Here is a 13,969-nt window from a genome sequence, read left to right as displayed (position 1 = left end):
TGAGAAAGCTAATGAATATATATATGTATATATATATATTTATTTCTTTTCTGTTTTTGCCCAATTAACTCACTAGTTAAATTGGTCATAAGATGGGCTTCGAGCTTATTTGCAGCAGAATGCTAACATTCTTAGGAGTTCAGATTTTTAACAGTTAATTCACTTTGGAGTACAATCAATATGGAGTTGAAGGATAGCTGTAGAGATTAGATTTTCAAAATTAAGCTTGAGGCATTAGATCTATGATTATAGGTGTGGGAGCTTACAAAATTTTAGAAAAAGGTCAAACTAATCTACCCAGGGTTATCATCTGATCTGGAAGAACCTAGCCTGGATCATAATCTGACCTAGAAGTTGCATTATTACATTTCCTATGCAATGTTTACTTTTATCTTATTTTCTATCCTTTGGCATGGGGTTGAGTGGACTAGTTTCTAGGAAACGTTACACTTGAGCATGCTTTTTCTAAAAGCATTGCCAGTTCCATGCCAGCACCAAAATTCAGCCCAATTTGGCCTGGTCTTGGAGCCCACTCAAGGCCCTTCTGAGTAGATTTGTTATCCTTGTTGCCTTGGATACCTAGGCTATCATATTAGGTAATGGTCTTTTCGATGAAGCCTCCCCTCCTTCTGGAAGCTGGCCTTTATTGATTTTTCTTTGCCGACTAGCCTGCATTCTTAATCTGATGTCACACATCATAGCAAAATACTGGTAGAACAGGATAATTCTATTCTTAAATTGTTCATCTTTATCCATTGCTGATTGCCCTCTTTGAATATCCAAAAGAAACGTGACAAATGTCATGCTGTAGCATGTTTGACTTTTAGCCTGGTTGCACCAGGCTTAGGCGCATAGATCGCTCAACAACATCATAACATTTTTTTTATTTGAATTTTTTTTTTATAAAAAAAATCTATTAATATTTTGCCTGCATGATGATACTGGTCAAGGCTCATACCTTCAAAATTGTAGCAGAAGCATGAATCTAATGGCATCCAAGTTTCTTTATATTAGAATGAAGTCACAAAGAAGCAGGAGACGCAGGATTTGATATTCGTATGCAATTGTTTACATACATATACATATATGTTCTTACAGTTGCTGTATAATTAAATTAAATAAATAAAAAAAGAAGGTAGTTTCGGAGTTGAAATAAAAAAAAAGAGTGAAAAGATTGATGTCATTCAACCACGCCCAAGGGTGCCGAAGCCGTTGGTGAGTGCGTGGAGGGCAGGATTGAATGCCAGCCTCCCTAAAATGCCCTGCTTGTATGGCAAGAAGGTTTTCTTCTTGAGATCCTCTGAAGCAGCCCGGTTCACCGTGTAATGCAACTCGTGAGCCGACACTGGTCCACGTCTCTTGGACATTGAACCGGAGCTGTCTATAGACCGGAAACTGTCGTTCTTGATATCTTGTTTCCTGAACAGCCCCGCGTACTTTCTGAATGGATCTCTATCCGTTGCTCGTCCTTCCGATGCGCTTCGGAACAGTAGAAAATCCTTCAATCTCCATTTTTTGGAACCTTTAGATGACGACGATGGTGTTATTGCAGAAGCTGTTGTAGGCTTTGAAATCAATGAAGATTGTTTGTTCATCTGCTGCTCTTCTTCTTCCCATACCAACTCAGAAACCCTAAACGGAGAGAGTGACCTTGTTCTCCGGCCTGACCTCGACGTCGGTAAACCCAACCCTCTTTCTCTCCCTCTCTCCTGCTCCGTTCTTCTAGGGAAGTCTGCAGCTGCATCCACGTTTTTATTCTTTCTGGGAGAAAAAGCCTCTCGTACAATGCTTTTACCACGTAGTACGGGTGATCTCGATGATGAAAGAGGCGGCTTACGAGTCGAAAGCACCTCAGCTCCGGCGCCAAGCTGTAACCCAGGTGGAGGTTTCAGAGGTCGGATCTTGCCGCCATCAAACAGTTCTTCAGCTGAGAGAGAAGCTTTCTCCAGCTCCTCACTGAAATCAAACGCGAAATCATCGTCCTTGTTGGCAGTCACCACCTTGGAGGATGATTTGGGCGTGCCCGGCTTCTCTTCCCAATCAAATGGAACCCTGGGAGGAGAGCCATTGGATTTGGTACTGGAGAAATGATCAAAGTCGCGATAAATCTCAGAGAGGCGGGAGGGACTCGTGGGAGCACTGAAGTAGTAGCTCCCAAGACGCTTGGGCGTGGAAGGACAACTCAAATAGCCGGAAGAATCAACATGGGTGAAATCAAAATCCATGGAGGCCACAGGTATCATCACTTCCATCTCCATTTTTTTCCTTCTTCCTGTCTGATGAATGGAGCAGCAGAGATGCTATGTGAGAGTCGGTGAGCTACATTATATAGGACAGTGGAGAGAGAAAGGAGATAGAGGTGGCGGTAGAGAGAGATTGTTGACCATTAACTTTCTAGGAGCCGCCTTATACTACTTTCCTATATATTAATTTTTTGCGTCACCTTCTGTCTTCAATCACGGAATAATATAAGATTTTATTTAGTAAATCATATAAGTTATCCCCCAAGCCAATGGTATCAATATAAAAGCACATTTCTTTTAGAATAGGTAGATGTGGACTGTTTGGACGAAACATACAATCCTACCCAAAGACAAGCGTAATCAATATTGTCAGCCCAAAGGTGGTTTCCCTTGATGCCCAAGATTTCACATTATAATCCAAACCACACACTGCTTTACCACCACGCCACTCACTGTTGGAGACTCATCATCTCCCCTCTTCACACCTAGAATTGATGAGAGCGAAATGCATGATTTCTTTTACAATTTTGAATTACTGTTTCCAATAACAACAATGCTCTCAACTCCACTTCAAAATTTAATTTTTTTTAAATAGAATTAAAAATTTATAGATTTTTACTTTGTCCTTATCCTGTTTCCTTGGAAAAGATCATCATTCTTTTTTCTTTTCTTTTTTTCTTTTTTTCTTTTCATTCATCATTTATAATTATTAAAATCAATCGTATTATAATACTTTTGACTGAATGATATCATGAAATTAAAACCCCCTTTTTTTTTAAAAAAAAAAAAAACTTAATTTTCTAGGAAAATAAAATTTGAAGATGATGACAGTTGGATTAAAGTATTTACCTTGAAAACTTTGCCTTCACTTCGTTGTGCTTCACAATGCTGCATAATAATATCAATGTAAGACAGAGTAAGAGGCATAGGCATATACGCAAGTCACAAGTGGCAAAACATAAGTCAGCTGGGGTGCTTGCTCCACGTGTTATTATTATTATTATTAATATTCCTAAAATAGCTGTAATATGTTGAACGCTTTGTCACAAAAAATAAAATTTATCCCATGAATTTCTAAGGAAGGAGAATATAGAAGAAAGGGACAAAAATATAAAATAGAAGTATGTGAACGATAGTCGCAGCATGTGCTTAAATGTATTGATGGCTTCCAGATGGTGAATTTAATTAGAGAATTAGGATTGTGTTTTTAACGCAGCTTTTAGAGGGGTTTTGGGGGCGACACCTACCACCAAGTCATTTTTGTATTTTTACTTTCGAGTCATGATACCGACACATCTAATTAACCAAACCAACCCCAAGTTGGTCCTCTTTCTTTGATTTTAGACTAGTCAAAAATCAGCATCGTAATTGCCCAAGCAACCCTTAGGTCATATATTGAAATGAAGCTCATCCAGAAAGTGACAAAAAACATGAGAGACATGGATAGGGGAAGAAATAATGAATGGCGGAATGGAGCCGCCCTTGTGCGTTTGGCCTGCTTGCTTAGCTCTTTAATTCTCCCAAGTTGATCTGGATGTATCCTGGCTGGATACGTTGCTGTCATTGATTTATGCAAAGAAATATATTTTGCTTCAGTTTAGGTATATAAAGTTAGGTAATGTCATTTTTGTTTGCTAGTAGGAAGCATTGCATGACACGGTACATAAGGGAATGTTGATAATTAGGTGAAAGCCTCCGGGATTTTTTTTGGGAGAATTATGTTTTGGGGGTAGATGGGCCCCCAAATTAACAAAAGGTCTATGTAACTCTTCAAATTGAGCCCAAGACCCAATAAAAGTATGGAAATTGAGTTGAAGGATATCATCCTTCAGTATTTTCAAAAATGCCCTTTGTTGATTTTGAGAAAAAAAAAATTAATATTTTTGAAAAATACTTTTATTTAATTTAATATTTTTAAAAAATACTTTTATGTAATTTAATATTTTTTAAAATACTTTTATTTAATTTAATATTTTTAAAAATAAATTTATTTAATTTAATATTTTTTAAAAATAAATTTATTTAATTTAATATTAAAAAAATATTTAATTTAATATTTTTTTAAATACTTTAATTTAATTTAATATTTTTGAAAAAAAAATTAATTTAATATTTTTGAAAAAAAAAATATTTAATTTAATATTTTTGAAAACTACTTTTATTTAATTTAGTATTTTTGAAAAAAAAAATATTGAAAAAAAATTATTTAACTTAATTTTATAAAATATTTTATATGTGTTCTTAAAGGGTATATTTGTCCGTTACTATTTCATATCCTTCAACTCAATTTGAAGAGTTATATGGACCTTTTGTTAATTTAGGGGCCCATCTACCCCCAAAAGATAATTCTCTCATTTTTTTTGTCATTCATTGCATGTGATCGGAGCTTTGAGGGGTCCCAGGGACTCTAGGGCTTCTCCGTTTGAGGCAGTTTTTTCTTACTTGAGTCAAGCGTGAAATTATCCAACCATGACCCAAGATTTAGGCTACGATAAAAATGTAAAACTGTACCTTCTTTTGTCAAAAACTAATGATTCTACATATGGGCTTTTGTATGTATTCCATGTATCAACTTGCTACTGTCGTCTTCTGGTTTTTATATCACCTACTTGGTCGATCTTCAACTTGGCAGGGTTCCCAACGGTTTCGACACCGTAGACTCTACACCCTGTTGTTACCTTTTTGGTTGCGTTTGTGCGACGGCCATCTAGAAGCAATTGAAATGGTCCAAATACCGTTTGTGTGATTGGCTTTGGGGGACGACAATACAACATATGTAGGGCTCGCAGCCTCATGTTCGATTGTCCAATACTGACCCCGGCCCACACAACAGTGGTGGATGGGCATAACCACAGTGGTACCCAAGGATCGACCAGGGGCCCTGATTTTCATGGACCACATAAATGGGCTTACACACCGGAGTAATGGCATCCTCTTCCTCTCTCAATTCAACATGATCTGATGATCCTCACCATCCAATTCAAATAGAATCCAATACATGCACTTCCAGTCTAATTTCTGGAGCTTGTAGACATGACAAGTGCCCTCTCATTATTATTTTTTGGGCACTCACTAACCATGACTTGGAACTATCATGTCTTTATCACTTGATAAATGAGATTTTTGACAAGATTATGGTAGTTTAAAAAAATAATTTCAAATCTATCCTAATTTTTGTCAAGGAAAGAGAAAAATAAAAATTTTTATTTTATTTTAAAATCATATTTTGAAAAAATGATTTTTTTTTAAAATTATATAAAAAAATATATTCTTTTCAAGATATGATTTCTAAAAGAGGCTATTTTTTTGGAGGAAAAATAAAATAAGGGGAGAAGTCTTCTCTTCAAAACGAATTTCTCCATAAAAAAAAATAATCATCTCTTTAAGAGACTATTTTCAAAATTCCATTTTTTTCATTTGCTAAAAATATTTTAACTAATAATATATTTGTTAGGATGCTTGACGGTTTATATGAATAAAGTTATTGATTTTTTACATTCATGATAATAATTGATCTTTAATCATAGTTGATACTTTATTAATTGTTGAGATGTTTGTTGGTTTTTTAACATTTACATGAACAATATTATTGGTTTTTTATAATCATAATAGTAGGTGACTTTGATTATTTAATATTAAGAGTATTTGATAATTAAGGATCCACTTGGTGTTTATAATCAAGGCTTTTATAAGTTGGATATATAGTTTTTGAAAAAACAATTTCTTTATTTTTTTTATTTGATCAATTTTCTTGAATCTTATGATTTTAAAATTTGAAACAGATAAAAATTTTGATGTAACAAAAAAAACATTTATTTATTTTTAAATAAAAAATAGGTAATCATTTCTAATTTTAAGTGAATTAAATTATTTAAAAAAATATTTTATTATTTTTTCAAATTATTTTAGTTGTTTATTATTTATAATTACTAAATAAAATATTTTAATATACGAATTGTTAGCCTAAGGGTTCTCCTAATCAGGTTTTGATGATAACAAACCATGGTTAAGTGACTAATTGTTTTAAACTGTTAAGAATCTCAGACTTAATCTTAAAAATTTATCAAGGACCAAACGAATACGGGATCGAGATCATTTGGAAGACTTGTGATCATAGGAAATGAATGTAAGATGATAGCATGAGTGCACTTAGGATGTTCATACCTTTTCATTCATCTTAGAAAACTCGGTTTATTCTCTAAAACTTGATTTTCTTTAAAACCCGAGTTTTATCAAATATACCTTAGACAAATTGATTCAAAATTGGCATATTAATTCACCTAAAGACTTTGCCTAAGTATTGGAAAAGAAAGAAATAAAAAATGATAGATTTTTGGGGCCAAAAGGCTCAACCGGTCGTGGCTATGGCCAACCGGCTCAACCGGTTGGGTAACCGGTCGACCGGTTGCCCTTGTCCGGTCGAGGTCCGGTCGAGGGAGACACAAAAACTCTCTCTCTCCCAATAGCTTTCTCTTTCCGGTCGAGCCTCACCCTTGTCCGGTCGAGGTCCGGTCGAGGCAACGGTAACCTGTCATGTATTAAATGCACCAACGGCTAGTGATCCGGTCGACCCTTTGCTCGTCCGATCGAGGCTACTTTTCTGTTGTTTTTGTCTCCCGAGCTTAGAAACCTATAAATTGAGAGCTCCTCTTCATTTATGTGCAAGAGAACAATTGCATTCAAAGCCTACCTACCTGTTCTTGATCAAAAAGCTCTCATTTTCTTTCTAAGTGCATCAATCCATCACTTGCATATTCTTAGTGCACTATTGCAATTCATCCTAGCTTTCTCTTGTACTTGAGCCATCCTTAAGCTAGGTTGAGAGTTTCATCATTGTGTAAACTGAGTGTGAAAGCCTTCAAGTGGTTCAAATCTTGAAGAGAGTGTGTGAGAGCCCATTGGAGCCGGAATCCAAGTGTAAGACGATTGAAAGCTTGATTGAAATTTCAAGTTAGTGGAACCCTCACTCGGTTAGGAGATTGAGGAGAGTGGACGTAGGCAAGGGAGGGCCGAACCACTATAAACCCGAGTTTGAATTCTCTAACTTTATCTCTTTCCTTTATTTATTTTGTGCATATATTATTGTGTGGAAAAAGATTTTGAAAAACCCAATTCACCTCACCCCCCCTTTTGGGTATTTTCCTTAATTATTCATAGCCTTTGTTTTATCACGAATGATTACTATTTATTTTTAAATTGATTAATACTCAAAAAATTATATCTCTTAATACTGAAATTTTTATTGAATAATAAATTAATTTATTTTCTATATTTTATTCCTTCTACAAAATTATTTATTTTTTAAATAATTATTTAGTAAATTAATAATTTTTTTTTATAAACTCATTTTTCACATAAAATTGATAATATTTTTTTAAAATTCCAAAATGAAGGAAAAAATAATAGATAAATGTTATTTATCTTATAAACAAAAAGAAAAACTAAATTAATTTTATTAGTTATAATTAATTGAATTAATTTAAAGAAAAAATTGAAGATGAAGAACAAAATATTTTTTAAATCAATATCTAATTTAATATAAGATTTTTAAATATCGAATGTTAAACATAATTTATATTTTCATAAATATTATTATTGATAAATATCTCAACAATTATAATTATTTTTATATATTAAATTTAGTAAATAAAATTAATCAATTTTATAATATATATATTTATAATAATTATATTATTGTATAAATATATTATTAGTTAAAATATTTTTAGGAAATGGAAAAATGGAGTTTTGAAAATCGTCTCTTAAAGAGATGATTTTTTTTTAATGGTCTCCCCTAATAATATTTATTTTTACTCCCAATTGTAATTTTTTTTATATGGAGAAATCTCTAAAGAGATGATTTCTCCCCTAATTTTTTATTTTTTTATTCTTTTAAGGAACAATTTTTTTTTTCTCTCAAAAATTGTCTTTCAAATAGACTATCTTAGCCTATAAACTTTTTTTTTTAAAAATAAATAATCTTTTAAAGAGGCTATTTTAAAAGAAAACACTAATTTTTATTTTTCTTTTCCTTATTTGGTAAAAACTATGATAAATTTGAAAATATTTTTTTTGTAGTTGAGGAATTATTCTTTAAAACCACCGTAGTCTCGTAAAAAAATCCATGATAAATGGGTAAATGATACAGTAACAAGTACATCAACAGCTTCAGGGCTTAGCTTTTATGACCCACTACTTTTTAAAAGCACTTTGTTCTTTGCTTCAATATTAGATGATTAGTCATAGCTCAGGGCGAGCTTAAAGAGTCAGGACCACCACTTGCATCAATAAATTTTCTCGGGCATGGTTTGGAAAACCAGACCAAATGGGAAAAATAAAAACCAAACTGGAGATATGGCCATGTCTGAAAGGATGGATGTAACATTCTTAAAATGCAGGTGCATCTTGAGCAATAGTATCTTAGGACATGGGAATTGTGAAACAAGTAAAGGTTGGCTAAGACCTTCATCAAAAATCCTCCTTGCAGTTCCTGGAAGCCCTGTGGACCTCAGGACCTGACCTAGTTATTGCTTATCATCCTAATGCGACAAAACTTTGAAAAGAATGGCTCAACGGCGGGTCAGTGAAGAAATCTTGCAACCTGCTATTAAAAGGCCCAAAATATGGCATCAAGGGGTGCTGAGAATTGGTTTGAATATTATTCTGAAAGAGGAAGACAGCTTGGTATCTTTTGGACACAGGCCACAATGCTTCTAGTAGTGGGGAATTTTGTTGTTGCAACTGTCCTCTAATATCAGGTAGGAAAGTCCAACCCTATTCCTCTCCTAATCAATGAGCAGTTGTCCATGAATATGCCATAGAGTGATGGGTGGTCACTGTTCACACCTAAAATCTTTAATGAATCTTCCATCAATTCCTCTATTTTGTTGTGAAAAATGTAGTTTTCGGTTATGTTTTCATTGGGGAAAAAGGTAATCCAACTTTGCTTCTGTTAGTCAGCAAATTTCATATAAGAATTTAGGACCACTTGTATTGAGCTTTACAAAGAATGGAAAATAATGAGAAATTATGCTTGAGAAATCGCCTCTTTCATGTAAAACTCCTAGACAGTGACACCAGAAGCCCCTTGTGGAAGAAAAATCTCCTCTCACATAACTACTTACAATGGAGAACAGACTATACTTTCACTTCTACTCTGTATTCTATAGGTGTGTACAAATCCCATTAAGCGCAGAGCCCTAGAAATGGACAAAGATAAATGAAGCAAAATTTATTTTATGTGCAGCAGATACCTGAAACTGAACTCATATGGGATAACTTGGACAAATTGTGAAAGAGGCTCGCTGTTTCCTCTTTCCAGGCACTTGATTGCTTCTTTGCCAAGTTCACTTGGTAGCTGAAGGCAAATCCAATCAAGAAATGATTCAAAGTCCTTTGCAAAGTCAAGTAGATACCAATCCAACAGCTTTGGGATTGCAAACAACTTGGTTGTTGAGATTCCCACAGCAGCCTGTAAGTACTCTCTTTTTGCAACTTCCAGTTCATTCTCAACCTGAGATGCAGTATACACTCTCACCTTCATTTCACAAAAGGTTCATGAATCAGCCATGGCATAAGCATTTTATTGCAACTGACAAAGACTCTGGTAAAATTTTCTAGGACTTCAACATTGAGACAAATTCATCTAAGAATTGGGAAAACATGGAGAACGAGAGCCAGAGAACTGGTTTAGGAAACATCTGCAAAAATTGTGTATTTGGATATAGTCCTTGAACTAATATGTTATGTGCAATAAAACCCGGTAATATATGTTCAATCATAAAGCTGCATCCGTTTGGGACCACAGAAAAAACAGAGTAAAGTAGATACTAAAGACATCCCTTTTTAATTCATGTACTTACAGCAGGGGAGGACCAGCTTCCACAGGAGAGTGCAAATGTCACTAATGGTTCAGATAACTCCAACCCATAGATGCTTCTTGCTGTCATCTCATCGTTTTTCGCACCCTTCGGAAAGGTCTAATAGGAATACAGTCATAATATGTTTGCTGAGAGCAATTCATTTCTAAGCTAAATTAAGGCTTGTGAGGAAGTTGAAATTTGCACCACTTACATATTTTATGTGATAAGGCAGCCTCAGGATGAAATGTTCAATAGTTATTGCGTTTAGCAAGTGTCCCCCCACATTTATTGTTGCCTGAGGAAAAAGAGTTGGAACTTTATTAATTGTTGAGTGTGTAAGTTGCCAAGCACAAATTATAAGCTATGATTTGGTTTACAAGCAAATTGATTATGTAAGAAATCATTTGAGTACATGCTAAAAGTAATGTTAGGTCCAAGTCATAGAATATGAATATATCACTACTCCAACAAGAACAGAAAGATTGCCTTGATAGTCCATACCTTCCTCATCAATTCAACAACCATCTCTGGATTCCCTGGTATTCCATGTTCCAGGAATGCCTAAAGCAAGCAATGCAGTACAGTAAACAGATAAGCAAAAGAATAAACATAGAGTTTAAATTTAGGTTTATAAAAAGGCCTTGCTTACATTCATCATGCAGGAATTATAGGTGTTGATCCAGAAAGCAAGCTTCTCCTGATGGGTTAGGCCCTGTAAGTTAACTGAGGCAAGTTTCCCGAGGAGGCGCCTGAGAATAGAAGATAAGGTGAATATAACTGTTAGATGATTTATAGAATGCATTAAAAGTAAATAAGAAACCAACCAAAAATAAGAAACCTACTTCAGTCTATGAACAAGAAACAAAGAATTTGCCGTCCGGTTTAGATTGATTGAGCTAGCTTGAATCGAAAACAAATGCTTATATGGACCAATATCTCTCTTTCCAAATTCTGAACAAATGCCATAAGGATCCTGTAGCTCTGTCTCTTCACCACTTCCATGAGAAGCTAATGATGGGAGGGAAGGTAAATTTTCTGATGTACCCCTGCTCTTCAATGTGCTCATTCTTAAGAAAATGCTAAATAGGCACCTCAAAATATCCTCAGAAATTTTATTTGGCTTATCATCTGCAGATAGTCTTTCATCTGGAGTGAGAGAAGTTCTTGTTTCTGCATTTTCTTGGTCTACTACTCTGTTTTCTAGCTGGACAAGAAGAGAGAATTATTCATCTCAATGGAAATAGATACAAGAACACCCCTTATGAAAAATTAGCATTCTTAGTATGTACCTGTAATTTCTGAGAGTCTAGATGCTTCTCCGCTGATCCATGCTCTATTGGAGGTCTTTTCACTGGAGTTGATATTTTTTGGGCTTTATAATTTGGGTCTCGCTTGTTGTTCTTTGTAGAGTTAGCATATGACTGATTCTCTTTTCCCCGCCTGTCAGCTGAAACAAGTAAAATAATAAGGATTAAGACTTCCCTAAATCTTGTTTTACCCATTTCTATGTCAAAGGAAGGGCGGGGGGGTGGTAGGGGAGGGTGAGGGGAGAAAGAGGTGTGTTTCAATTTTAGATGGCATCAGATGCCAATCAAACCTAGAGGATTACCAGGTGGAGAAGGCGCATCCCTGGTTGCAGATGTGGCTGAATTGTCCACAGTTTGAACTAAAAACTTTGTTTGATCCTTTTTGGAGTTTCTCATCAGATAAGGATTATATAAATCAGCCAAACTCTCCATGTTCTTCTTGGAAGATGAAATGTAAACAGCTTCCTGATACAAACCTTGTCTAAAGTGCACAACTTGTTCCTCAAGGCGAACAACCTCCTCTTCCAGAATAGCTACTTCAGCAAGAAGCTCCAATGTCTACAAAAACCAAAATTCAGCACTCAGGTTTCTATTTGAAACGATACAAAATTTTTGCCCAATGATCAGTATACCAATGATGTAATATGAGAAATTGGGTTCATCTCACCAATGTTCTCCACTGAAATTTAGACCATTCAATCTCCAATTAATTTTTCAACAACGGTCATTGTGACTATTTGTTCACATTCATATAATGAGTAAACTTTTTGCAGGTATTTTCCAATGTGATGAAAGAGATGATGGAAGAGAACAGCAGACAATGGAAGTGGGAATCTAAAGTGATGACCAAGTACTAACACAAGGAGGGAGATAAGGAGGAAGGCGAGGTAGAGCTCCCAAAGGTCTATTGAAGGCCCTCTCTAAAGCTCTGTGGACATTCTCTTCGTGTCTAAGCTTCTTCTTTAGCTTATCAACCTAAAAAATTTGAATTAGAACAGAGTCAACTGAAAGAGATCAAACAAATGGAACCCAAAAATATGATTCCAGCATTTCCAAAAGGAAAAAAAAAGAAGAAGAATAAAATCCATACATCTTGTTGTAGGGCCATTTTTCTATCTCTGCTCGGTCCTCGTCTATTTGCGGTTGCTCTCTTGGCATCCATTCCTCTGGTGCCCTGCATTTCCACCTTATCCTTCAAGGGAGCGGAATTGAGAATTGACCATCAGCTTCCAAAGAGAAAAGAAAAAGGAATATAACAGGGCAAGAGAGATAAAAGAGGAAAAAGCACAGAAAAGAAAGTGGGAGCATATACGGAAATAAAAAAAAATCTAAAACCCAATCTGGATACTGATCAAAGAAGCCTACTTTATTTATTTATTTTTTTCTTTTTAAAGTTTTGCGAGGGAGAGATCACTATAGGAACATGGAAAAAGAAAAGGAAAATCCAAATTTTCCTGAGAAAGTTGTATGGAGAAGGTAAGGGAATTCACATGGGCAGCAAGAGATCTATTTTTATTTTTTATCAAATTTGAAAACCCATCTGGAACTCTCTTCAAAGTATCCTCATTTTTAAATTTATCTTCTCTTATGGGGAGCTTTCAGCTTCTGAAGCTCCCCAACCCCACCCAACCTCTGGTGAAACCCAGATGGAAGAATAGTCCTATAACAGCTTTCACAGCCAACTCCCTCTACAGTGAAAAAATAAAACAACAGAGAGAGAGAGAGAGAAAGCAAACCGTTTTTCAAAAAAACAAATAGAAACTTGGGCATTGATTAAAGTTGATAACTGTGATGACCTTATCATGCTTCATAGGAGCTTTCATGTTCTGCAGCTTTGTCCGGACCCTGGTGTTCATCTTTATTGCATAAAAAACAAGCAAACTCTGCAACATAATTAACAAAACCCATATCAACCACATAATAAAAAACAGAAGAGAAGTGGGATTAAAGATCAAAATCAGAAGAGAAATGAGATTAAAGAGAGATCAGGCCTTGAGAAAATTTTCATCCCAACACAAAGCGGGAAACTTGAACGCAATCCAAGAAGACAAAAACACTCTTCAATCCATTCCCTGCATCTGTCGAGCTGCGTATGAAGTAAACCAACAAAATACATACAACAAATGAACCAGTTTTCGAAGCGTCACACAAGTCGAATTGTAATCATATATACAACAACCACTGAAGAAGAAAGAATGGAAGAGATGGAGAGGGGGGGAGGGGAGTGCGCCTCTGCCGCCCTCTGTCTCTGTCTCTGTCTCTGTGAAAGCTAAATTCGTTCGCTTTGCGAAACAGGCTGTGCGCATCTAGCGCACTTTAGCGCCGTACGCAAATTTCACTAACCCCTCCCTCATCAGCAAATAAACGCGCGCCTCTCCTACGTCCTTTATTCGGGGTAATATTCCGGAAATGCCCCTGGGAATGCCAGCTTGTCCAAGGGATTGGTTCTTGAATTACGAAACTACCCTGGGGATCTCCAAAAATGGTTGGCTTTGGGGAAGGCTGCTCCCAATCACGTGTCTGCCAACTAAGCCCCCTTCCCCCTTTTTTATTTTAA

At 35.5% G+C, this 13,969-nt stretch overlaps 2 protein-coding genes across 4 annotated transcripts; both read right to left on the bottom strand.

The window, feature by feature from the left end:
• Nucleotides 1–1,010: 1,010 nt before the first annotated feature.
• On the bottom strand, nucleotides 1,011–2,356 carry LOC117907907. The gene has a single exon (XM_034821589.1). The coding sequence runs from the start codon at nucleotides 2,256–2,258 to the stop codon at nucleotides 1,185–1,187; it is 1,074 nt and encodes a 357-aa protein (XP_034677480.1). The 5' UTR covers nucleotides 2,259–2,356; the 3' UTR covers nucleotides 1,011–1,184.
• A 6,820-nt stretch (nucleotides 2,357–9,176) lies between these two features.
• LOC117907520 lies at nucleotides 9,177–13,759 on the bottom strand. Of its 3 annotated transcripts, none has more exons than XM_034821078.1 (12): nucleotides 13,404–13,759; nucleotides 13,209–13,295; nucleotides 12,503–12,604; nucleotides 12,271–12,387; nucleotides 11,715–11,970; nucleotides 11,395–11,552; nucleotides 10,948–11,309; nucleotides 10,755–10,854; nucleotides 10,607–10,666; nucleotides 10,317–10,400; nucleotides 10,106–10,222; nucleotides 9,177–9,780 (listed from the first exon to the last, which is right to left on the bottom strand). In XM_034821078.1, the coding sequence occupies exons 2-12, from the start codon at nucleotides 13,266–13,268 to the stop codon at nucleotides 9,475–9,477; spliced, it is 1,722 nt and encodes a 573-aa protein (XP_034676969.1). In that variant the 5' UTR covers nucleotides 13,269–13,295; nucleotides 13,404–13,759; the 3' UTR covers nucleotides 9,177–9,474. The 3 variants fall into 3 exon arrangements, with proteins under 3 accessions (XP_034676969.1, XP_034676971.1, XP_034676970.1); XM_034821080.1 differs by having other exon boundaries at nucleotides 11,889–11,970; XM_034821079.1 differs by lacking the exon at nucleotides 13,404–13,759 and having other exon boundaries at nucleotides 13,149–13,233.
• Nucleotides 13,760–13,969: the final 210 nt, after the last annotated feature.

This window comes from Vitis riparia, chromosome 18 (genome assembly GCF_004353265.1).
Source record: "Vitis riparia cultivar Riparia Gloire de Montpellier isolate 1030 chromosome 18, EGFV_Vit.rip_1.0, whole genome shotgun sequence".
Lineage (NCBI taxonomy): Eukaryota > Viridiplantae > Streptophyta > Magnoliopsida > Vitales > Vitaceae > Vitis > Vitis riparia.
The sequence above is the reverse complement of the archived record's forward strand: the minus strand, read 5'-3'. Positions and strand labels throughout refer to the sequence as shown.

Bases quoted from the DNA above. Each gene is read 5' to 3' on its own strand.
- LOC117907520 (XM_034821078.1), bottom strand. From the start codon at position 13,268: ATGAACACCAGGGTCCGGACAAAGCTGCAGAACATGAAAGCTCCTATG. The intron at 11,553-11,714 runs GTAATCCTCTAG...TACTTGTTTCAG, and splicing joins GGATGCGCCTTCTCCACCTG to CTGACAGGCGGGGAAAAGAG. The intron at 10,401-10,606 runs GTATGGACTATC...CTTTTTCCTCAG, and splicing joins TTGTTGAATTGATGAGGAAG to GCAACAATAAATGTGGGGGG.
- LOC117907907 (XM_034821589.1), bottom strand. From the start codon at position 2,258: ATGGAGATGGAAGTGATGATACCTGTGGCCTCCATGGATTTTGATTTC.